The following is a 26,703-nucleotide window of genomic DNA, read 5'->3' on the forward strand; positions in this document are numbered from 1 at the left end:
AATCTACCATTTTTATCTTTCACTCCCCTACTAACTTCACTGCCACCCTGTCTTACTCTCTTCACCACTTTCCAGAACATTTTCTTACATTCCCTCCACTTTACACTCAAATTCCTTCCAATTTCCTCATCCACTCTCTTCTTACTCTCTCTTACTAATCTTTTCACCTCTCTCTTCCTTTCTACATATAACTCTCTCTTCCGCCTCTCAACTTCTTCATGCATTAGTAAATACAATACACAGAGGCCAAGACAGATATATCCTTCCAAAACCATTTAGAATGAATCATACAGAACCAAGATGGTTAACGAACGGATTAAAATCTCTCACAGGCCAAAGAAAAAGAATATGAAGAAAAATAAAAAGTGAAGAAGAACATTTACATAACTGGTACGGAGTTTTGAATAAGGATGTAAAGAGGGAAATATCGAAAGCAAAGCGAGGTTATGAAATTAACGTTGCTGGTGAATCTAACGAAAACCCCAATGGTTTTTGCCAAATGTACTGTACGAAGAATAAAGATAAGACAGGATCAGGTAACAATACCCTTGATGATAAAGAAATGTGACCTATCCTAAATAATTATTTCGTATCAGCATTTACCAAGGTAAATCTAGACCTGGTCCCTCAAGTAGCAAATATTTACGATGATACTGTGGGCAGTACTGCCAGTGGGGAGGACATATTGAAAGAAAGTAGCTAAAACCTAAAAAATCGCCAGGTCCGGACGATATGCAAAAATTATAAAGGAAACCAAAGAAGAGTTATGTCAGCCACTTTTAACTTAATTTAATGATTCTTTAAATTCAGAAGTTCTAGAGTCGTGGAAGACCGCAAACGTAGTGCCAATTATTTAAAAGATTGACGAAGCAGCTGAGTCAACTTATCGTCTGATAAGTCTGATGTCAACAATAGGAAAATGCTAGAGTAAATTTTGGCAAATATAATTAGCGAACTATTAGAAAGATTTCATCTTATAAATCAAAGACAGCACGGATTCAGAAAAGACGATCCTGCCTTACAAACTTGTTGCCATTCTTCTCGGAGGTCTATGAGGCAAAAGATAGCAATAAAGCTTACGATATTATTTATCTGGGCTTCAATAAAGCTCTTGATAGGGTCCCACACGAAAGACTAATTAGAAAGGTTCGAGCACACAGTATTGACGGCGATATCTTAAAACGGATAGACTGCTGGCTGAAGAGACAAAAGCAGAGAGTTTTATTAAGTGGAACTGAGTTGGACTGAGGATTACTAAGTAGCGGTGTACCACAGGCATCAGTTCTCGGACCCTTATTATTTACTGCATATGTAGGTGATCCCGACTTAGGAGTCACTGGCAGTATTAGCAAATTTGCTGATGACACAAAAATATGGTGTATCGTTAACAAGACTGACGACTGCCTTAACCCTTGTAAGGTAACCCTACAACTCCAATAACATGTAAGGTATCCTGGGGTGTGCCAGACCCTAATCTTTAGAAAACCACCAGAAATAATTACAACACCTTTAATCAAACAATCACTTGTACACAATTTCTGTAGCCCTTTTCCATCAATTTGGTGCAAAATGTATGAAAATACAAGTGGCGAAATATTGTGGGGAAAATTAAAATGAAAAACACTGACAAATTTTTTACCAACTGAAATTAGTGGCTGCCATACCAAAACTGATATGTTCCACCAGTTTTCTATCAATGCCTGCTGTAGACCAATGGCCACCGTATCTTTAAGAAGAAAGAGAAGCACAAGTCATAATGAATAATTTTTGGTATGGAAGATATATATTGGGAAAAAAAATCACAGGTTAGGTAACCTGGGGTCCACCGGACCCGAAAGGCCCTTTAGCATGAAAATAGAGCCAGATCCCAAACTGACCCCATCACCTCCCTAAACTAGTCTACTAGTCAGGATGGTAAAGGAAAAACGAGATCCCAAGACCTTACAGTAATATATGAAAAACACTAAGAAAAATTGTGTGGGGTCCAATAGACCCCAGGTTACCTTACAAGGATTAACTTACAAAAGGACCTCGATATACTGTCCAAATGGTCTAAAAATTGGCAAATGGATTTTAACGTTGAAAAATGTTTACTTAATGCAGACAAGACCAGTGGAGATACTACATGCAACTTAGATAACAAAGAAACTAGTAAACTGCAATGCGAGAGAGATCTAGGGGTTATGGTTAGTAAAGACCTCAAACTACGGCAACAATGTATCAGTGCGAGAAATAAAGCATGTAGGGTCCTAGGATTTATTTTGCGAAGTTTGAGCAATAGAACATCTAAAGTAATAATAATGCAACTTTATCTAGCATTAGTAAGGCCACATTTAGACTTCGACAGGAAATTTTGTTCTTGCTATTATTAGAAAATGTACAGAGAAGAATGACAAAAATGATACATGATGTTCGGACCCTTCACATGAGGACAGACGAAAAAGACTAAATTTGCACTCGCTAGAGAGCATAGAGTAAGGGAAGACTTGGTTTAGGTATTTAAGTGAATGAAGGAATAAATCAGGGAGATATTAACAAGGTGATTAAAGCGGGCATACAGGGCAGAACCATAAGTAATGCTTCCAGACTAGATAAATATCGTTGTAGAAATTAAATAGATAGAAACTGGTTTGGCAATAAAGCTGTACACGAATGCAATAAGCTGTCTAGTGATGTACTGTAGTTGCTACCCCTTCCATTCAGAGTTTCAAGCACATGCTAGATAAACATATGACAAATAACGGGTGGATATGAGAAAAAAAAAAATCTTGTAACCAGTACTAATTCATTCTTTTTCCTTTTCAGGGTATGCTATGATAGTCTCTTTTTCTGCTTTCAAACTTTCCTTTAAATGTCCACACCAACTTTTCTATATTGCGTTGTGTTCCTTCTAACTTTTCATACCGGCTTCGGCTGGAGGGCCCAATCGTGAGGACAAATGTGTGTGTGTGTGTGTGTGTGTGTGTGTGTGTGTGTGTGTGTGTGTGTGTGTGTGTGTGTGTGTGTGTGTGTGTGTGTGTGTGTGTGTGTGTGTGTGTGTGTGTGTGTGTGTGTGTGTGTGTGTGTGTGTGTGTGTGTGTGTGTGTGTGTGTGTGTGTGTGTGTGTGTGTGTGTGTGTGTGTGTGTGTGTGTGTGTGTGTGTGTGTGTGTGTGTGTGTGTGTGTGTGTGTGTGTGTGTGTGTGTGTGTGTGTGTGTGTGTGTGTGTGTGTGTGTGTGTGTGTGTGTGTGTGTGTGTGTGTGTGTGTGTGTGTGTGTGTGTGTGTGTGTGTGTGTGTGTGTGTGTGTGTGTGTGTGTGTGTGTGTGTGTGTGTGTGTGTGTGTGTGTGTGTGTGTGTGTGTGTGTGTGTGTGTGTGTGTGTAATGTTTTGTACAGCCTAATTTGCATGCTTTCCTCTGTTTCAAGTTGAGTTTCTGGCTGGAGATGATAAGGCTACCACCACTACACGAAGTAGTGCTTCTCCTGGTTGATTGGTCATCGTGAAGAGATGATCATTGGTTTTTTACCACCATCTATAGGTCAAGTGCACAGGCATTTCTTTTATCACCACATAATCCTCAAGAAAACCAAGTCTGACAGTCTCTTTGCTGTGATTGACAGTGTTCTTTGTTTCTGGGGTTCAGCTAGCGTTCCAACCTCAAACGTGTGCTACTGCACGAAGAAGCTTCTGGGACTATTCGAGCAGTATGAAAAACTGAAGAAAAATCGACTGAAAGACTCAGTCATACTGAATGAAGGAAGACATCCTTTTTGGAGATCCTGAACAACTGTCTGACATCTCCAAGCAAGAAGCTTAGATGCAGAGCAAAAACGAGGAAGCAATCAGTCAGATGAAGATCGCATAGAATCAACAATGGCAGGAGTCGACCTGTCACGTGAAATGCAGGCAAATGGAGACAGTGCAGAAGGGAATAGAGACAAGGAAGCTATGGCTCAGACAGTCAGTTCAACGAAGATTGATTCCCTCTCTTCTTCTTCATCATCTGAAGCAGAAGATGTTGGAAATCTGGAGTTTACCCCCAAGCTCTGTCGCACAGTAAGTATGCCAAAGAGGGTCAAGATGACTGCTAACACTTTTCTTTCTCCTGTGGTGACTTTAACACTGGATCAAGTAGATATATCAGACAGGACAGCAATGTTTGCGATGGGAGCTTTAGCAAAAGTGACTGGTCAAAACATGAAATGACGCACTCTAGAAGCTCTATCCATCGCCACTGAATTAAGAACCATGAAACGACAGCAGCTGAAGCCAAAATATACGACATACCGCCAATGGTGCATCTTCTCATACACTGGGACATGAAACTGCTGCCTGGCCTAACCCGACCTGTGAAAGATAACCTCGCCACTGTCCTGGTGACTGGCTAATAAAAATCCTGCTTGGTGTCCCAAAACTTACCAATAGCTCTGAGACTGCTCAAGCAGATGCCTGTCTGAGCCTTCTTCAAGAGCACGGCTTTTAAGAGAACATCAGGGAAATAGTGTATGACAGTACTGCTTCAAACACTGGCCTGTCTGAGGAGGCATGTGTAAAGATAAAGCAAGGTCTGAATCGAGAGCTGCTGAGAGCAGCGTGTCGCTATCGTGTTCATGAGATTATCTTGCCAGATGCTTTCAGTAAGGCATACAGGCCGGCATCAGGGCTGAACTTTTTGTGCCTTTCCAGAAGCACTGGAAATTCATGGCAAGTTCCATTGGATTCCAGCCACAGAAGTCAACATTGGAGCAGAAAATCCCACCCAAGGGATGATCATGCAGCACTTCTCCTTCTAGCATTCCTGTTCTTGGATGAAGGCCCAGACGGCTCAGTAAACATCCGAATGCCTGGAACATTCCACCAAGCCAGATGGATGATGAAAGGCATCTACGCTCTCAAGATATACTTGTCCAGGGCTCAATCTAGGCTTACTGTTCAGGAAAAGAATGTGATGCACAGTATTGGTCTCCAAAGAAAAATGCTATGACGCCATTTGAAGGCAAGAACTTTTCTCCTCAGTAGGGACTGAGTGAGTTCGTGACAGCCAAGACCATGAGCATTTTTGAAGCCATTCTTCCAGATGGAGATGAAGAAGCTTACCAACTTTAACAGAAGATGCCCCTGGAATGGAATGAATACCCCATATACAAATGGTTCAAAGTGTCCTGTGATAAGATGATGGTTGTCGTTCACTGCGCTGAAAGAGCAATTTCTCTTTGACAAAGTTCAGCTCGACCCTCATGAAAACCGAGAAAGAGAAACAGTACATCCTGACCGACATGAAGCAGCATCAGCATGACATTCCGTGCTGTTTGAATGAGGTTTTCATTGCCAGGCATTTTCACAGAAAATAGCGGTTTTACTGAGCTGAAATCATTTCTGAGTATGTGCTCACAATTTATTTTAACATTAGTGGCAAAAACTTCTGTTTTTATGTTCAATGACCACGTCGCCTATGGTGTAGTTCAGTAAGGTGGTGGTAATAAATGTGAAAACTGTAGCGACCTCTAAATAGTAAGCTAGAGAACAGAAATTTTGCGGGCTTCTTTGATTAATAAATGGGAACAGAAAGAATTTGTGTTTATATTTTTAGCCCTCCCAAATTATATACATATATATATATATATATATATATATATATATATATATATACACACACACACACACTCTCTCTCACTGTATATATATATATATATATATATATATATATATATATATATATATATACACACACACTCTCTCTCTCTCTCTCTGTATATATATATATATATATATATATATACCGTATATACTGTAGAGAGAGAGCGAGAAAGAGAGAGAGACACACACGTCGAGAAGCAAACATACTACCTGGTGCGTATTGTTTGCAAGTTTATATCGTGCTATGTCTTCTTCCTACGCTTCCCCAGGGGACCTATTTTAAAGCCTCCTGACCCCACAGTTATAAACTCACCTAAACTTGTGCATCACACTGTTCATGTAGAGGCTTGTCTTCACTTACACAGCTACCAAACACTGTCCAACAACATTTGCGTATATTTAGTTGGAAAATACGAAAAAAAAAAAAAAAAAAAAAGATAAAACTTACCAGGTACCTACTACTCGGACTTATTTATCGTATGCATTGGTTTGGTCAATATATACGAGCCATAATCAAGTATTGCGAAAAACAGGATTCCAAACTAATTAGCCAGTATCACAGACCATTTCGTCTATCACATTTTTTCACCTTAATACTTACGATAGAAACCCTCTGAAGATATTGGGAGATTTATGGATGAAGAGGAACACATACAGGCAACGTAATATGGACCTTCAGCTTAGGATAGTCTATAAGCACGATCCCAGCACGTACATCTCTGACCTGTGTATCACTCTGAACTCCGCTTGACATACCATTCCCATCGGCGTATTTCAGCACTGTCAGGTATTTCAGTAGTCACGGGATTTCGATTACATCGGGGTCCTTCAGTAGTCAGGGTATTTCCGTACTGTCGGCGCATTTAAGTTCTGCGGGGTAAGTTTTCTCTCTTACCACGATGATCAACTTTATGTTCATTAATTATCCTCATGTTGCCTTACCTTGCCTTAACTTACCAACATAACCAAATGTAAACCTCGGAAAAGAAAAAGTGTACGAGTGTACTGCATTAGTTTTTCTTTCTACACACATCAAACAAACATTGGATTCACTTCGTAGTTTTTTATTTATTTTTTTATTTTATTTATTTTTAAATTGGAGGAGGCTGCTATCTACTAACTCTGTATAGTGCTACCTTCAGGTGTGTCTGCACTGACTGACAGGCTGCTTGGTTTCCTATATTCCAGGAAACCTGTGGGTGGTAACTAAATATCTGTTAAAAAGACATCTTGTAGTCTAGCAGGTTCAGTTGCTTCAACTGGATGTCGCCCGTGTCATAATCCACGGATTGGTTAGGGACCATTGCACAAAGAAAGCTTTTGAAAAGTGTATGACTATTTATCCTTCCCTAAAAAAAATGGATTAACTTAGCCCTAGGCCTGTATGTTCCTGGCAGAACAATAAAAAAAATGGAGCAAATGCAGAAACTAATTATGATGATAATTACTTTTGCAGCATGATGACGCACGCATTATTTCATCCTTGCTAATGATGAATGAGAGAAGACTTAAAGCCAAGGGATTAATAAAAGGGCTAATATTTTAATGATAATAGGAAGAAGTTAAGGTCCGAAGCCCCCAAATTTTTTCAGTCTAGTTGAAGTTCATTGAAATCTATAACCTATTTCGACATTAGTGACAAAGTAAATTCTTATCTGGAGTTTATAGACAGTGGGAAAACGGAAGCTCCACAGCTGACCATTTATATACAAGAAAGAATGTGCAATTGGCTCTTCCGTTAGGGATTTTGAGAGAAAAAAGATCAGCGTGAAGCTAGACGAGTACTACCTGCTCACCTTGATGACACAGGCCTACAACCAGAGAACTTAGATCACAGACGAAAATACTGTACTAATGATGTGTGTGTGTCTGTGTGTGTGTATGTTTGTGAGAGAGAGAGAGAGAGAGATAGAGAGAGAGAGAGAGAGGGTATTACTCTTCCACCTACACAGTTCATGACACTGATTTTAGTACACTCTGTGTAACTCCCTTTGCATTCTAGTGAATCCCTGTGGAACTATATATCAGCGTATCTCTCAGCGCATTTCGTATTCGTACTCCCCAAAACACTATGTCACCGCCCGGATGCGACCGACCCTCCAATACACAGGCACCATCCGGCCAGGAGATAAACTTGCTGAATAAGTAACAGAGGTGTGTGTGTGTGTGTGTGTGTGTGTGTGTGTGTGTGTGTGTGTGTGTGTGTGTGTGTGTGTGTGTGTGTGTGTGTGTGTGTGTGTGTGTGTGTGTGTGTGTGTGTGTGTGTGTGTGTGTGTGTGTGTGTGTGTGTGCGTGCGTGCGTGCGTGCGTGCGTGCGTGCGTGCGTGCGTGTGTGTGTGTGTGTGTGTGTGTGTGTGTGTGTGTGTGTGTGTGTGTGTGTGTGTGTGTGTGTGTGTGTGTGTGTGTGTGTGTGTTGTGTGTGCCAGCATGAGAGAGAGAGGCGTAAGTTGTAGGGGTCTTAACATTCTCGTGGCTCCCCTTGTTTTCTCTCATGCCCCTTACAAATAATGAGGAAAAAAAATGTTTGGGTGTTCTCCATTTATTTTAATGCTTACAACTATCAATCTAAATACATATTTTGTTACATGTCAATGGAATGTATGACAATGTTTGTTTTCAGTCAGTTGACTCATTCGAGGTCGTCATTGATAACGCACATCTTATATCTGCTCCAGATCAAACCCTTTTCGGCTTTCACTTTTTATGTGCTGAAGGGTAGGGAAACCAGATTCAAATAAAAACGTTCTGGAAAATGGCAAAAGGATCTCAGTGCTATTTCACTAACTTTTGGGTGTGACTGATACATGGAGTACCAGAACAGTCAGAAATGTTTCTTCATAAAGGTCTCTGGCAGCAACATCAAGAGTATGAGAGAAAGAATTCGTCACCAATTTCCCTTCTCCCTCCTTTAATTCTGGGAAGTATCTTTTGAGCTCACTTTCCAAGGATTTCAAGTGCTGAACAATTTCACTATTGTATGATGGGTGAAGAAGGTGATCCTTTTTCAGTCTAGTCAAGAGCACGAGAAAGATTCTCAAACATGGCAACGTTTTCTACACATTTTCCTTTGCCAGTTATGGAGTTTAGCAAAGAAATATACACATACAGTCCACGAGAAAAAGTTTCTTTCCTTGCCTTGTAGTCTGAGATTAATCCTATTTAGCTGATCAAAAATGTCGGCCAGGTACGCAAGACATGACTTCTACAATGCCTGGTTGAAGAAAATACATCATCCATCCCTTTTATTTCCAGTAAATGTTTTTCTCCGCAGCTCAAATACTCACAACATTACCCTTGGAGAGCCATTGCACTTTATTTTAAAGCATGAAAGAAGGAACCAAAGAACAGACGCCCGCAAAACTGTTCCCGCCAATAAAAAAACAAAAAAAAGACACGATAACTTTGGGGTAAAAAAGGAGGGATTCATTCTCTTAATCCATGTCTTCACAGAATTTCTGGATAAGGCGAGAGTTCCAATCTCCTATTTTCAAAAAGTTGACACATTTTCCCACTGCCTCCAGGATCTTGCAAAGTGCATCAAGGAGGGTATTTGATGCCAGTTTAAAATGATGGATCATCCAATGAACCACTTTCACATTCGGAGGTACTTCATTGACATGCTTTTATACCCCCAGTTTTGATCTCAGCATCGCTATAGCCGCAGCAGCAGACTCCACAAAAATTTTCCCAGGCTATTCCATTAGCTGAGAAGAAATAAGTCAATTTTGTATCACATCTAAAGTTTTTGTGGTAGTTTCAAGCTGTGTACAGAACTGATATGCATCTTTGATATCATGCATGAATACCAAGACAGCATTAAACCTTTTGAAAAGTACTGGCGATAACTATATCGGCATTTCATAGTGGTTCTTCTTTATTAATTATTTGAGTATTCCCTTATCCAAACCTATACAAAAATCTTAGTATAGGAATAATTAGGGCTAAAAGTTTTAACCAATTTTTTTTTTTTTAAGTATTACATCTTATAATACTTGTCACTCACCAGTGCACAACTTCATGTTTACAACCTTTGTACTTCTGTATTATTATTCATTTCCCATCAAAAATACATGTATTTCGAAGTGATCAATTCTCACTCCTGCTTATTTTGGCATACGGACGTCTTTTCCCAACGAAAACAGTCGTTCTATTGCAACACTGGTGGGGATTGGCGTGTTGAACCTGATGAATAAAACCAACAATGCTTTGCATGGGAACACGTTGCTGTTTACGTCTTTCTCTGGCCTCTCTTCCACATTCCTATCTCCTTGCTTTTCCTTCCACTGTCATACAATGTTTTGAAATAATCTTCCACCCTGACGCTGTCGTTTTTAGTTCTTATACTTCGAGCTCCCTGTCACTGGTACTCTGCATGTCTTCTTCGATAATGGATTTCGCCAACAAACTGACTATCTGACTTGTTAGTTTCTTCTTTATTTCTTCCACACTGAGTCGTTGATAAGCCACCCCAGCCAAATTGCCAGATTGAACTATAGATTGTTAGCAGGGCATACGATGCTGTTCAGCAATTTGCGATCATGGGTGGCATCCATCAAAGTTCACTGTCGCTGCTGCACACTCTTTTATAAAAGTTGCACATTCTCACCCAAAATTACCGATTATCGCTACCGCTAAGGAAATGGCTACAAAAGTATCGGCGGTACTGGTAGCTACTAACCTTACAAAACGTACTGCCAGCAATGATAGCGGTACTAAAAAGACAACACCAGTGGTAATCCCGGAACTTGTACAGGCAGTACTGTCCACCTCTGATGAATACATACCTAACAATCACGAATAGCTGTGTGTTAAGAACTCACATCCGTCGACTCATCCAACTGTACTGCAAACATACCAGCTGGAGGCAATTTAATTTCCTGTATCACGTGTTCCATGATATCAGCTGACATTTAACTAATTCTCTGTTTCACTGTGTGGTTTGACAAGGAAATCTGCTGAATCTTATGTGCACTTGACTTTCCAAGAACCTGCTTGACCATCTTTACAGCAGATGGCTTAATTAACCCTTCGTACGCCAGGTGAACAAACATAACCCAGAACGCCATGTGGGGGTCTTCAAAGACCCCAATTTAATTTGTGGATTTTTGCCATATGCACAAAGTTACAAATGTATATTTTGTTCATATGTTACCCCAGGACACGACACGTGTAGCCAATCCACCATGTATCTCTTTTGTGTGTGTGTGTGTGTGTGTGTGTGTGTGTGTGTGTGTGTGTGTGTGTGTGTGTGTGTGTGTGTGTGTGTGTGTGTGTGTGTGTGTGTGTGTGCGTGCGCGCGCGCGCGCTTTACTACATAAAGGCACTTAACGCAAAGGAAACAGAAATTGATCCCCTCAGCATCATCCTCTCCCCCTACTTTTCTCGGATCACATCACCATAACAAAATCGCAACATCTGTGACCACTATGCCCTGCTTATCACAACAGGAAACACTCTGTCTATCTATCTATTGCAAGACGCCTCAATCCCGTTCGGGGTGGCCACAAACAAATCGCCTCCACGTCGCCCTGTCCCCCGCCATTTCACTGCCCCTCTCCCAACACCCCCCCCCCTTCTCTCATATACCTCTCCACCCCATCCCTCCATCTCATCCTCGGCCTCCCCCTCCCTCTTATCCCCTCCACCTCACTCACATACACTCTCTTCGTCAGTCTTTCACCCTCCATCCTCTCCACATGGCCAAACCACCTCAGTGTATTCCTCCCAATGCTTCCTATCACATCCACATCCATAACACAACGCTCCTTTATATCCTCATTTGTTAGCCTGTCTCACCATGTGACTCCACAGGCTCCTCTTAAATAACTCATTTCCACTGCTCTCACTCTTGACTTGTGTCCTTCCAGCAACGTCCAAGCTTCGCTTCCATACGTTAGAGTTGGTATCACAATACTGTCATGTAGTCGCTTTCTCACTTCCATGCTCACTTCCCTGCTTCTTGTCACTGCTTTCAAGTAGCCAGCAGCCTTTCTTCCCTGCTGTACCCTTTCAAGCACTTCACCCTCCAAACCTCCATCCTTACTCATCACAACTACCCAAGTACTTAAACGTACTCACATTTTCCAATTCCTCACCATCCAACCTCGCTGTACATTCACTGACTTCACCTCTCTCAAAGACCATCACTTTACTCTTTCCTACATTCACCTTTAGATTCCGTTTCTTACTCTCCCAAACTCATCCACCAAGCCTTGCAGCTCTCCTTCGTCTTCACTCAACAACACAGCATCATCTGCAAACAACAGTACAGGGAGTTTCCAAACACTAGCCTCTCTCACCAGTGCCACTCCAACATCCACTACCCTACCTTGTACCTCTTTTATTACCCCATCCATGTACAGATTGAACAACCATGGAGACATGACACATCCCTGTTTCAACCCAACCTTCAAAGAGAAAAATTCACTTAGTTCACCATCCACACGCACTGCAGCCTTAGCACCATCATACATACTCTTCACAGCATTCATCAACTTCCTATCTACTCCATATATTCTTAATACTTTCCACAATCCTTGTCTATCCACCCTGTCATATGACTTTCTCCAAATCCATGAAAGCCGCATACAACTTCTTTCCTTTCTCTAGAAACTTTTCCACTAAAGATCTAAGAATGAATATCTGATCTACACAACTTCTTCCCTTCCTAAAGCCTCCCTGTTCTTCTCCAACTAATTCTTCTGTTCTTTTCTCTAACTCTGTCAATAAGTATCCTACCATACACTTTTCCTATTGTACTAAGAAGACAGATGTCCCTATGATTACCACACACTTCTTTTTCCCCTTTTCCTTTGTACAAGGGAATCATTATACCTGACTTCAATCCTCCGAGACTCTACCTATCTCCCAGGCCAATCTGCACATTTTCCACATCCATTCTACTACTATCTCTCTCCCATACTTCAGCTTTTCACAACACACTCCATCAATTCCTGGGGCTTTCCCCAATTTAAGTTTCTTTATTGCTTCCACAACTTCTATCCTACTGATTTCTTCCTGTATTCTCACCTCCCTCCTTCTCCCAGCCATTCCCCAGCCACTTATACTTGCATTACTTCCATCCTCATGTTCAACAATTCCTTAAAGTGTTCTCTCCATCTGCTCAATTTTTCTCCCTTCTCCACCAGTAATCTACCATTTTTACCTTTCACTCCCCTGCTAACTTCACTTCCACCCTGTCTTACTCTTTTCACCTCTTTCCAGAACATTTTCTTACAGTCCCTCCACTTTACACTCAAGTTCCTTCCAAATTCTTCATCTGCTCTCTTCTTATTCTCTCTTACTAATCTTTTCACCTCTCTCTTTCTTTCTACAGATAACTCTTTCTTCCGTCTCTCAATTTCTTCCACGTCCCTATTTCTCATCCATTCATTGTATGCTTTCTTCTTTTGTGCCACAGCCTCTCTCACCTCTTCATTCCACCACTCTGTTCCTTGCACACCCCTCCGTCTTCTCTTCACCCCACACACCACTTCACATGCTGCACATATTTCTTCTGTTAATATCCTGCACGCACGTTCCACGTCCCCCATCTGCTCCAATTCAAATTTACCCAATCGTTCCTCCACTTCTTATACTCTGCCATTTTCTCATCCTCTTGTAACCTTTCCACTCTCTTTACAAATACTCCTTCTTCCCGTCCTTCCTTTCTTCTATTTCTCCATCCTAATTGGACCTTGATTCTGGCCACAACCAAGTAGTGGTCAGAAAGTCCACTCCCCCAACCTCTATAAGCTCTTGCATCCATTACACATTTTCGCATCCTTTCATCCACACACACATAATCAATCATTGCCTTCCTTTCATTCAGTTCACCACCCACCCTTCTCATCACTCGTCATGTATACCTGTGGATCATTTTGTGCCTGAAGAGGGTATTGGCTATCACCAACCCCCTCCTAGCACAAATGTCCACTAACGCACTGCCATTCTCATCTATCTCAGCAGGCACACCCCACTCACCAACTATTCCATCCACCTTCACATTCCCTACTTTACCATTCATATCACCAATAATGCTTTCCTAATCGTTCATGCTCCTGATTCCAACCTTACACGTTGCTCTTAAATGTCCTTATCCAGAACCTGGCTTGTTTGCACATGTACTGAATAACGTGGCATATACTTTTAGGTTACATCATTCTTATTCATTCGGCATGCTTTTAACATAATAAATGTATTATCAGTTATAGTACCATAGAAAAAAAAAATATATCATGAAAACGAAATAATGCCAAAAATTTGGTCGAATCTATGTTCAGAACATAAACAAGATTGACATTCATAATCAGAACACCCCTGAGTGATTTTAACATCAGATATGTCACTGCAAGTGTCATTATGCATGAGAAATGGGAGGACCTTATACTATTCTCCCCCGTTGACTGTAGAACATCTCAACATTCAGTGACATGGTCAATAATATCTAGGATCAGAAACAAAAAATATTGCACGAAATGCTAGGTGGGGTACCAAACGACCCTCAATGAAGGTTGCACCCTCATAACTCCTGAAAAATAAGTCTTTCCTCTCAAATGATGTTTGCTTATGTGCTGGCGGAAGACAAAGTCATAGTTCACAAGATCCCTAAAACAATAAGTTGCTGAAAGGTATCATTAAAAAAAATGATTTAGGGTCAATCTGACCTCACATGGCATATGAAGAGTTCAGGTCTCACAAATTGTGAGGGACTTTTCCTTCCATGACATATCAAGGGAAACTTCATATGATGCCTCTACTAAACTTGAGTTCTGCTGTTGGAAAGCACCACTTCCATCCAGTCTCTGTTTTTCCAAATTCTGTTCATGGCATTCTTAGAAACTGGGGTCTCCCTCCACCTACTGAGGGTGGACTGTCATCAGAAAATGCTTCATCTTACTAGGCCTCATAGAATCAATTCCCAGCACGTTGAAACACAGCACACACACTGAGGTGTCTCAATGCCATCAGCGAGGATTAGTGTAAATCCACAGTCAGTGTATTCACCACTGTACTTCCGCCTCTTAGCAACACTGGCAGCCATCGCATATCTATCTATCTATCCATATATATATATATATATATATATATATATATATATATATATATATATATATATATATATATATATATATATATATATATATATATATATATATATATATATATATATATATATATATTTATTTATTTATTTATATATACCTATCTATCTATATCTATCTATATATATATATATATATATATATATATATATATATATATATATTCATTCATTCATTCATTCATTGCCAGACGCCATGTATCCCAAACGGGGTGGCCAAGGCTTAGAGTTAATTGTTTTACAGGGAGGGACACTAATCCTCCACCAACCCCAAACCAATCAGATAGAAAGAGACAAATAATAAAGTTTAAAATTATATGGCCTCTTGCATCAGAGTGAATTAATTCACTAGTGATTTAATATCAATGTCGAAAAAATCAGCAGCATTGAGCAACATTCAACAAACTACCATGATTTACTCTGAACTACAATCAAGTGAACTACCTTTTTACAGTATGAAATCACTTGTTTTCAGTATATGAATTCTTGCAAACATTATTGCATTCATTTGTTCTTTTTTTTTTTCTAATAAGTTAGAACAATTTTAATTAAATAGACTTTCGAGTTAATAATGCAGATCTGACCACTACTGCAAATGAAACAAAATTCGTCTGGCATCATAGTATCAATAAAATTCTCAAAATTCTTCATGTATAGCAGCCTGTTTCCATCATCGCCTTTGCTTATCCAAAAATGTTGTACAATAATGGCTATACTTTAAGACACAATGTGAAATATGCAGCAGTACACTCTGAATAACTTTATTAAATAATCACCATATCATTTTCACAGTCACAAATTCTGACTGTAAACAGTACATGCTGATGCCAAAAAAAAAAAAAAGGCAAAAAGATGTCAAACACAACAAACGGCACTTAAGATACCACATATGAATGGACAATCCTCCAAAAAAAACATCGGAAGTTATAAGAAAGTAACAAAAAGCAAATACTGTTTTAAATTTGTAGCCGATTCTACCCTGCATTAAAATTTCACATTGTCTGGCATAAATTCAAGTCAGAGGTGCTAAATCTGCTGAAACTGTGTTAGGGGAAAGCTGTTCAATTTAAATTCAATGTATTTGATTTTTTTTAGCACTGATTTTAATTCAGATCATATTTTTTTTTTTATGTGAGGAAGAAGGAACCAAAGGCAATGAGCCTGCAAAACTGTTCCTTCCAAGAGAAAAACAAAATACAAGAGAGAGCCAAATTCAAGATCCATTCATTTCGAGATGCCTGGACACACTGCATTTGAAAGACTGGAGATCATAGGAAGCAGGAAATACAGAGGGAGACAGTTCCAGAGTTGACCTGTTGCATAAATGAAGGACTGGGAGTAACGGTTAACTCTTGCATTAGAGAGTTGGACAGAAAAGGGGTGAGAGTTTGCTGCTAGACGGGTGCTACGCGCCCGTCGTAGAAGTGGAGGAATGCATGCAGACAGTTCAGAGGAACAGTGACCATTGAAGTAGCGATAGAAAAGAGATAAAGATGCAACACTGCGGCAAAGAGACAGAGGTTGAAGGGAGTCAGTAAGAGGGGGAGAGTTAATGAGACAAAATGCCTTTGACTCCACCCTACTGAGAGGAGCTGTATGTGGAGAGCCTCCCCACACATGAGAGTTGTGCTCCACACAGGGGTGGATAAAACCCCTGTATAGAGTCAACAATTGTGCAGGGACAAAGAAGGAACAGAGTCGGCTTAGCACACCCAATCGCTTGGAAGCAGATTTTACAAGAGATGTAATATGATCTTTCCAAGACAAATCTCGAGCAAATGAAACCCCAAGCATGTTCAACGATGATGCAAGATTAAGTTGAGTATTTTATTAAACATAAGTGGGTATACCTGTGGAAGATTTTGTCGGGCTGATAGGTGCAAAAACTGAGTCTTTGATTCATTAAAAACAACCAGATTATTTTTACCCCTGTCAGAGATACGAGCCAAGTCAGACATTAGGTGTGCCATAGCCTCATCCCTTGCCTGTTGAAGTAACTGCTGAGATGGACGTTGTGGGAATCGAATGGAAAGGTGAAGGTTGGAGTCATCAGCGTATGAGTGCATAGGGTAAAAGTCAATTATCTCTACCTCTCAACTCAGTACAGCCATCTCCATAAATCAAGATCTAGCTACAATCAGTGAATGGGGACAAAACAACCTTGTCTCTTTTAATGCTAGTAAAACTAAATATATACAGTTTACTAATAGACAGATATTGCCAGATTCGTACATTACCTTCAGTGCTACTAATATTCCCATTTTGGTGTCTCACTTAACAGTGCCCTCAACTGGACCTCTCATGTCAGATCACTTGCTAAGGCCGCCTCAAAGAAACTTGGATTATTGTACAAAGTCCGTAACTTCTTCACCGATGAGCAGTTAGCTATAATTTATAAGAGTCATGTGCACTCTCAGCTTGAATATTGCTCACCCCAGTGGAATGGTTGTGGAGGGGTTGCATTGAGACAACTGGACAAAATTCAGAATAAAGCCGTTAGAATCATTTACAACCCTGCCATTACATATAAACTACCTCCCCTGCAAGTAAGAAGGAATGTTGCCTCCCTTGCATTATTTTACAGATATTTTTTTGGCAAGTGCTCAGACGAGGTTGCGTCCATGGTGCCGCCTCTCCATGCCTTCCCTCGTGCTACACGGGCATCTGGTAGCGCTCATGACTGGAATGTCACTCAGCCATATTGCAGAACTTCTGCCTATCAGAATTCTTTCATTCCCCGAACTGCATCTCTCTGGAACTCGCTTCCCCAGAGTTGTTTTCCTCCAAATTTCAACCCACAACTGTTCAAGTCTAACTGTTACAGATATTTTATGAATGGAGGACACCAGTAGTCTGGTGTATGGATTTTTTTTTTCCCCATTTGTTTTTCCTTCCTCCGTTCTGTTATTTAAATATATATATATATATATATATATAGATATATATATATATATATATATATATATATATATATATATATATATATAATCAATGCTGTTATTATTATTATTATAATTTTTTGTTCAAGTGGCCGATGATACTAAGAAACAATTGAATGAATGAGAAAATGAGCAGAAATTGGACTACAAGGAGAATATGTGAGAGCAATATCAAAGTTAGAGGTGTGGTAGTGAGGCCACCAATGAGCTGGAAGGCAGAGTGGAGGAATACATACCGGTACACTATAAAACTATGTATCTAAATACAGTATATTTGTAGGCAGATAGATAGACAGACAGAAAAAAATGCCAACTTCACAGTACTAATATCAATTAAATATCTCCCAAGTAACACAATACTGTACAGATAGCAGTATATATTTCACACTAACATCTGCGAGCAACAATTGGGGTCGTGGCCGCGAGGGAGGTTACATAAGGAGCAAAGGGAAAACATTTGCTCACTGTAGTGTCCCAAGTCTGTTGGTAGAATCCCTTCTATAGAGGAGAAGAGGACTTTATATATGGTTTGCTCAACAAGTTCACTCCTGCATATTGCACAGAAAGTGTTGCTACTTTGCAATATATTTTCTGGCCATCTCATTGGTCCGGCAGTGTCGAAACGTAGCAAGTATAAGCTGGAGCGAGGGGAAGAATTGCGACAATCTTACACACATGGCCACCTCACCCTAGTGTAAGGCAGACACAATGATTTACTACTTACACTTGCCCGCTATGGCCCCCTTGGGGGCCACACGTGTGTGTGCGTGTGTGTGTGTGTGTGTGTGTGGGTGGGTGTGGGTGTGCGGGGGGGGGTGCGCGTGTGTGTGTGTGTGTGTGTGTGTGTGTGTGTGTGTGTGTGTGTGTGTGTGTGTGTGTGTGTGTGTGCGCGAGCGTGTGGGGGTGTGCGCGCTTGTGGGTGAGAGAGAGAGAGAGAGAGAGAGAGAGAGAGAGAGAGAGAAACCCTAGCACAGCGCCATTCAATTCGGATATTAAGCAGAGAACAGAGGAGGTAATTCAAAACGTACCCTAGTCGGCAGTCTGTCTATGCATCTTTGACAGTAAGCCAGTCGGTAGGTACGTATGTATGTATCTACGTCCTTAGGTATGTAGGCATCTAGACAGGTAGGCCGATCGGTCGGTAGGTAGGTAGGTAGGAAATGTAGACAGGTAAGCAGATCGATCCATCGATCGATCGATCGGTCGGTCGGTCGGTCGGGAGGGAGGGAGGGAGGGAGGGAGGGAGGTTGATAGGGAGGAAGGTAAGTCAGGGGAGGAGGAGGAGGAGGATTAAATAAACATTGTACATTACTTCTACACACTATGTTGTGGAGACATTACAGTTGTTGTGGGACTCATGGTTTGGGTACAGGAGAGGTTTATTTCACATTTCTAAAACAAGAGGTTTGCTCGTGTTGCTCTCAATTACCTGACCATGTGACGCAGCTAAAAATCGGTCATCAAAGGAAAGATGTGAAATTGGACCATGCACTGAGGTTGGTCGGAGTGGGGTGTAGATGTAAACAGTAAAACAGGCCTAACCAGTTCCAGTCCTTGCACACAACAGATAATTTTCTTGCAAGTCAAATGTCATATATATATTGGTAAAGGGATGTACTTTCGATCGTAAAAGTACCTGTGAACTCCTCAAGCGAAACACTGACATCACTGGCGGTGGGTGTTGCAAAATTTCATGATTCTACCCCACGTTAATAAACTTTAATTTCATGGGGACACTATATATATCGTTTGCCTGACACTTTCAAGCCAGTACTGGTACCACATGCTATTGCATACTCAGATGACAGAAGATTAATCACCTTGTATCATCAGAAGCCTCACTGATCATTTAGAATATCACCGGAACCCTCCACCGCGATACATTAATGATCTATCTTAGGAACAACATTTTCATTTACTGCATGACACAGTGCGTAACTTTGTGTTAAGTGATTATTTTCCATAGTACACAAAGCTTATGGTAATTACAGCTATTATTTAAAAATAGAATCTTAAGGGTTAAATTTACGCCGTACAGTCTTTGAACTAGCCATGCAGTTTCGATCCATGTACAGTACAGGTGACGGTCCTGTTTAATTTATTCCTACTGTTACCTGACGATTTTACTGAATGTGGTAAAGATCTCTTGCTGTGAAGGGGTTTATTGAAGCTATATTTACCCCCCCCCCAGTTCGAAAAATTTATCCAAAGCTCAAAAGAAACGTCAAGGATGGAAGAGAACAAAAGGAAAGGTATACTCCAGTTCAGTGGGTTAAGGATGACGTAAACTCTACAGTGATTCTGGGCCCTCTTAATTATCAGAACGCGTAACTGCGTTTCATACATTTTCAAAGGCCACCTCACTTCAATTATGTGTTTTTCATTTTATTCAGCTCATATCAAGTGAATCTGATTCAACCTTGGAGAGATCTTCTGAAAGGGGGGGGGGAGTAGATTTAGCTTTCGTTAGCACTTTCACCAAAAGCACTTTTCAAAGTTGAATAAAATGCATTTAGAAGTGGCAAGAATAAATCGCTGAAACAAGTGACATGAGTGAAGAGGTTAACCGTTACATTTTTAGTGCAATGAGTTACATCCATGTCATAAATTTGTTCACGTTGGAAATGTAAAATAACATAGTAAATCATCGCCATATCTCGCTGATGTGTTAAAAAAAAATGTGACAGCCTTTCCCATATAACCTGTACTGTAAATATGGGGAAGCTGGAAAATTAGCTTTACAGGCAGGAACGGTAATTCTGTATTTTTTACTATGGACTGTACAGAAATAGGGGAAAAAAAAATCTAACTATAACAAATTTACCTCATCTACCTGTGGGATACCTTTTTTTTTTTTTTTTTGTTTATTGCTCTTTTTCACTTAATTCATCTATCAATCTATCGAGGTGCTGGAGGGGGGTGCCTTCACGTGATGGCACTGGTATCACTGGGCGGCTCCATTGCCCGATATCGCTGGGTGGCTCCACTGCCTGAATAACAAACGTCTCTCATCTTCATCCGTCCCTCAATCCCTCCCCATATCCCAGATGGAGGATGATAAACTAAAAAGATAAGGGCAACTGCAGCCGGATTGGCGTTTCAGATGAACCTGTGGCTATTTCTACAATTACTATCTCTGTCAATCTAGCCTGTAATCCATCAACTAGCTAATCTATCTGTATATCTGTCTATTTATCTATCCCTCTGTCTCATTTCTCTCACCTGAAAATGAGGTAATTCGTGGTGGACCTCATTTGCTTGTTAGCGATGATGACGATGACGACGAGGGTGTTCCCGAAGAGTCCCACCAACACGATGATGCCGAATATGATAGGCACCACGATGGCCACGATCAGCGCGTACTCGAAAGCCTGGTTCTCCTGCTGGGGACGAGTAGGAGAGGTGAAGGATAACTTTTTACCCATTATTAGGAACTGAGTGTTAACTGATCATACCAGACAGCATCGCCCACGATCAGCGCAAACTCGAATGCCTAGTTCTCCTGTTGGGATGGATTGCTGAGGTCAGAGATAGCCTGTTAACCATTGTTAGGAAAGAGAATTGAACGTTTATGTTAAGATATGGTATTCGGAAAGGGTTGTTACTCCTTTATCTGCATCCACTCTTGTTGCTGGCTCTGGCTGTAGGGTAGTAATATGTGCTTCTCTCTTTCGTCGACGCTTCTCTTCACGATGTCTCTGGTCTCTCCTGCTTAATATAGGGTTTTCTGCTGCATTTGTGCTAGTTTATGGAAAGCAGTGCATGAATTCCGCCTTAGAGTGTATGTGTTAAGCATATTTGGCTGTAATAGTAGTTGCAATCTCAGTCTCATCTGAATATGAACCCAGAGGACTACAAGTTAAAGTCACCCTCCTGCAAACCACTGTTCTCCACTTGGAAGATAGCAAGGGACCTGAGGGACGCTTCTATGACCAGACAGTGGAGCCACCTGAACATAACGGTGCCACCAGATGAAGGCATCCCTCTCCAGCGCATCTCAAAAGGACATTGTAAGTGTACATAGGCAGGGTTTTGGCACTGGACATCCTTCGCAATCGGAAGTAAATAGTCTGGAGTTGCCAAAAAGGAAATATAAATGACGTCCTCGTGTTTAAGTAGTTAAACAGTAAGAAGTTAATGTCTTTTCCATTTTGCTTGAGAGAACTTCATAAAATTATATCCAGATTAAGATCCCTCTCGTCCTGAAGGAGTTAATGAAGACTATAGGTAATTCCTCCGGCCAGATAAATCTCCCTAAAGTTGTACATAAATGGTGGCAACAGGGATAAAATGCAATATCATCCAGCATACTGCGGGAGAGGGGAGAATGTTATCTGCCCACTAACTACATGGCCTCTGTCCAAAGCCGAATATAATAGTCTAATGGTAACAAGAGAGAGAGAGAGAGAGAAAGAGACTGTGTGTGTGTGTGTGTGTGTGTGTGTGTGTGTGTGTGTGTGTGTGTGTGTGTGTGTGTGTGTGTGTGTGTGTGTGTGTGTGTGTGTGTGTGTGTGTGTGTGTGTGTGTGTGTGTGTGTGTGTCAGTACAGGAGTCGAGTCATTCAGCCAGTGGGCGATTTACTAATGCAGTTCTTGTTTCTGATTGATTATCTGACTCAGCTATTAAAGCTTTAGTAGTAAAAGGAGAAATTAGAGCATTATTTAAACCCTCCTGTACAATCAGTCTCTCCTAAACTATGTATATTGTAACTCCATAAGAATTAGAAAAAATGAAAATCATAATAAATAAAAGAATTCAAAGAGCTAATGGAGACTATTGCCCTTTAAAAAACAGGATGAGTATTCCCCTCGGTCAAGGAAGCTCCCTAGCACCTCTGCCTTAGTGATTTATTTTTGGACAAGGCTGGTTAATATCAATTTGTATGTTATTTACGGTGAGTATGATGGAATTTGAGTGACTTAAATGACACAAAAGAGGACAGTAACGAGTAATAAGAATGATAATTCGCTTAGGAAAAGGTGTGAAGGAGCTTCCTTAACCGACGAGAATAAGGCCCAGGTTTCTCGTAAGCTAAGTATTAGAACCTAATAAACTCGTCAACACCTTCAACCCAATGGCGTGTACTTTATCCTTGCTACCTCTAGACACTTTTAAACTCGTGGGAGACTTCAAGTAGCGAAGGGGTTAAGGAAGGTCGTATCTAACGCCTCTAGTATGAACAACTTCCCCAAACTGAATAATACAGCCTGAAGATAGCAGTACTAAACCAAAGCTAGTACATCACTGGAACCAATATAGCCAAGCTGTTTGCTGTCGGACCTTCGAGGGCTACTGGTCTAAAATGAAACAAAAAGGACGTATGGCTTGAGAATCTTTTTGAATGACAGAGCCCTGGTAAACATCTCCTTACATCCAGGTAGACACAAGGAAGGTTGCTGGAGCCGCCCTGGGGGCTCCAGTTTGGCTCAGTTCTCTCCTGGTTGCTGAGTGACTCTCCTGGTTGCTGAAAGTGACTCTCCTGGTTGCTGAGAGTGACTGTCCTGGTTGCAGAGAGTGACTCTCCTGGTTGCTGAGAGTGACTCTCCTGGTTGCTGAAAGTGACTCTCCTGGTTACAGTGTGACTCTCCTGGTTACTGAAAGTGACTCTCCTGGTTGCAGGGAGTGACTGTCCTGGTTACAGAGAGTCACTCTCCTGGCTGCAGCGAGTAATTCTCCTGATTACAGCGATTGGCACTTTTAAGATCAATTCCCTGTCGTAACTCAGATCTTCATTCGCAGGAAGGACAAGCAGAATGTCGAATCTTTCTGTCTCCTCTTTTAACTTATGCCAGTCTTAGTTACAAGATGAAAAATACTTCAAGGTATAACATTTTTTTTCCAGGAAGATCCGGGAAAGGGGTGAAAAACCTTTTCTTGTCTAGTTCTTCCTGTAAAAATATATCTAAGTTACGACGGGGAATCGATCGTCAGTATGTCTGTGAATCTCACCCATGTCTATTTTACCCAGCTTAGGGGAAAGTATGCTAACTGAATCGAATAGGTATTAGCCTGAATCACCCCCTTCATTACCAGTGGACACTCAAAGGCTGAAAAATAATCGCTTGATAATGGCAAGAGTGATTTAAAAGGAGGTCTCTTTCACTCAGAAGAAATCTCTTTTTTCTATCTGTCTCCATACCATTTTCCTCAGCAACGGAGAAACTCTTCCTACTGTAGAGGTTAGAAACAGACTTCATTTATCCCTTCACGATGAGAATTCTTCCTATAACTGCCTCCATAAATTCGTGTGACAGATACAAGAACTAACCTATAACGGAAGACATTGGACTGAAAGGACAAAGACCGACTAAAAGGGTTAAGTTATATATTGAAGTAATTTTAAGGTACTTACACGAGCCGAAGTTCCAAACAATCCCCTGCCAGCACTGACCTGCTGTTTATTTGTCCGTTTTGCACATGCGTCAGAAGATATATTATTTTCTATCTCATACTGTTTTGCTGTGTACTTCGGATTGCACATATTTAAAATATTTCATTAGCTAAACATCTTCCATCACCTCAGCCTGCAAAGAGTGTAGGTAAACTTCTGATCGTGAGAGTACAACAAAATAAAAGAATCACAACCCACCTCAAGCGTCTTATTGTAGTTATTGCAGAGCGGAAGCTTGGTGTAGTTCGTGGAGTTGCAGAGGATGTAGGGCGGCAGGAAGGATAGGAAGCTCTCTATCCCTTGGTCATCGTCCATCCCTAGTCCTCCTCCACTCCCCTCTAGCCTTCCCCCTTCAGATCCTCCTCCATCCTCAGTTCCATCGTAAGTTGTATCTCCAAGCTCCTCCATCTTTCTGTCTTGCTTCAGAGGGGCAAGTTGAAGTCCTTTGAAGGTGTTAATGCTTTGGTTAGTCTTTTTGTGTGTAAGTGTTCTTATCTTCTTAGGTGTTTTTTCTATCCTTTGTTCTGCTGTGTCAAAAGTGTACGTGTTTTACATGTGTTTGTTTTGGTGCTTGGTTAGGTTTCAGAGGGCTAAGTTGCCATGCTTATAATTTCTTGTACATGTGTCAGGGGGAGGGGGAAGAATTCTTTGGTTTTGGTTATAATTTGTGCTCTTTTAGTGTTTGGACAAATTGTATTAACATAAATGAGTGTGCTATATACGTATGTGTCTGAGTTTATTTTGGCTTGAAAGGATCTAGTGAAGATACTCTGAAGGTCTTGGATATTATTTTGTGTTTTTGGAGGTAGTGTCTATTTACGTTTAGTCCGCGTGTATGTGCTGTGTTTGACGAATGTACTATGCTAACCTAAAACAAATCTGTGTGTTATGTATATGTGCTTATTTGGATGCGTGGTTTGGTTTCATGAAATCTTATTGTATTTTCTGTTGTTTGTGTTAGCACATGCTTTGCCCGTGTTTGGATGAGCTCTCTCTGACGTAAGTGCTATGTTAGAGATTCGTGTCGACTGTATAGGTGTTGGTAAATGCAGAGGTTAGGATCGTGAGTGAATGTGCTGGGTATATGTAAATATGTGATATCGTTGTGCCTTGCGTGCTGTGCTCATTAAAAAAGTGTGTGTGTGTGTGTGTGTGTGTGTGTGTGTGTGTGTGTGTGTGTGTGTGTGTGTGTGTGTGTGTGTGTGTGTGTGTGTGTGTGTGTGTGTGTGTGTGTGTGTGTGTGTGTGTGTGTGTTTATTTGCAAAAGCACGTAACTTTGCGAATATGTTATGTGAACACGTTCAGACAAGTAGTTATATGCTAGATGGAGTCTGGGTAAAAATCTAAGTACAAATTTACTACTTTATATCACGAACAGGAACAAATATGAATCTTTATCATTCCATTAGCTATATGTTCAATGTGCATATAGAAATTACTATTAATTACTTTGAAAACTCTCTTTACTCTAGCCTGTCTGCACCTAGAAATGAAATAGGTACCTGTATTATTAATGTGATGGTTGGATGTCGCAGTCTGGGGGAGTGTCTGGATGCTTTCCTTGTCAGGTCAATTGTGTCAGACGCTTGTGTCTAAAAGAACACTATGTGGGGGTAGATTTATTTGCCTATCTCGATATTATGTATGTGTGTGCCTATGACTATGTGCATGTGTATGTATGTGCCTGTGAATTTGTGCATGTGCCTCTGCTCCGTATGCACAATGAAACTTAGCATATTAGTGTCTGAGAGCATGTGTGTGTCTGTGTGTGTAAGTTTGTATATACTGATCATGTGTAACTATCCCCGTTCAACAGTGCCTGAATGTGAGTTTGAGTGTATGTGCCTGTTTGTATTTGTCATCCGTGTTTTGATAACAGTGTTTGAAAATGTCAGTGTGTGCGTATTTCTCATGTGTACCTTATTAACTAAATAAAGGTGTTTCAGACAGTGTGTGTACATGAATTTGTATGTGTGTGTGCACTTTGTATGAGTGTGCCTGTCGGCAGTCTTAAATTGCACACCACCTTTTGTTCATCACCAACCATTATCTCACTGGCATTGTAGGAAGCTTATTCAAAATCACCTTTTTTTTTTTTCTCCTTGAGGTTACATTACACTAGTCTGTTGGTGGCTGTCCTGAATTAAAAGGAAGCTGGTTATATTCTAGTTATTTATATTTCTTTTCAGTACTATCACTGATTTCATATAAATTTGTTAGCTTGGAAGCATAATTTATAGTAATTTTCCTCTTCTCTTTTTCTCGTTTTCTGAAAATGTTTTTGCTGTTGTTTGTTGTTGTTGTTGTCCATAGGGGTATCTTTTTTTCTTACTTTTAAACAAGTCTGGCAATTCTTCTTTGTTTTTCTAGCCCATTTTTCTAGTATTCTAAGCGTGTTTTCCAGTTTTCCGTAGGTGTATCTTTTTTCTTTTTAACTTCTGAAGCACGTCTGGTGCATTTTTTTTCCTTCTCTCTTTTTTAATTCTTACTGTATTTATTCTCGTACTATATTCGGTTATATTTCCCAACTGTCTGTACATTTCATTTCTCGTTTTATCTGTATATTTATCTTTATTTTCTAAGTTTATTTCCCCTCATGCCTATTAGCATTTTTCCTTTCTTTCCTTTGGTCAAGCATCTGAAATACCACTTAC

At 40.5% G+C, this 26,703-nt stretch overlaps 1 protein-coding gene across 1 annotated transcript in view; it reads right to left on the reverse strand.

Annotated features, from left to right (window-relative positions):
- Positions 1-24,364, reverse strand: part of LOC145405889 (allatostatin-A receptor-like) — a 105,930-nt gene extending 81,566 nt beyond the window's left edge. Inside the window, exons 1-2 of the mRNA XM_080277145.1 lie at positions 24,248-24,364; positions 20,881-21,038 (exon numbers count right to left, since the gene is read on the reverse strand). Coding sequence (XP_080133271.1) covers positions 20,881-21,038; positions 24,248-24,364 — 275 coding nt within the window. The remainder of the gene's footprint in view (positions 1-20,880; positions 21,039-24,247) is intronic.
- Between the last annotated feature and the right edge of the window lie 2,339 nt (positions 24,365-26,703).

The sequence above is a fragment of the Coenobita brevimanus genome, chromosome 68 (genome assembly GCF_032717465.1).
Source record: "Coenobita brevimanus isolate Jiangsu-jjx chromosome 68, ASM3271746v2, whole genome shotgun sequence".
Taxonomy (NCBI): Eukaryota; Metazoa; Arthropoda; class Malacostraca; order Decapoda; family Coenobitidae; genus Coenobita; species Coenobita brevimanus.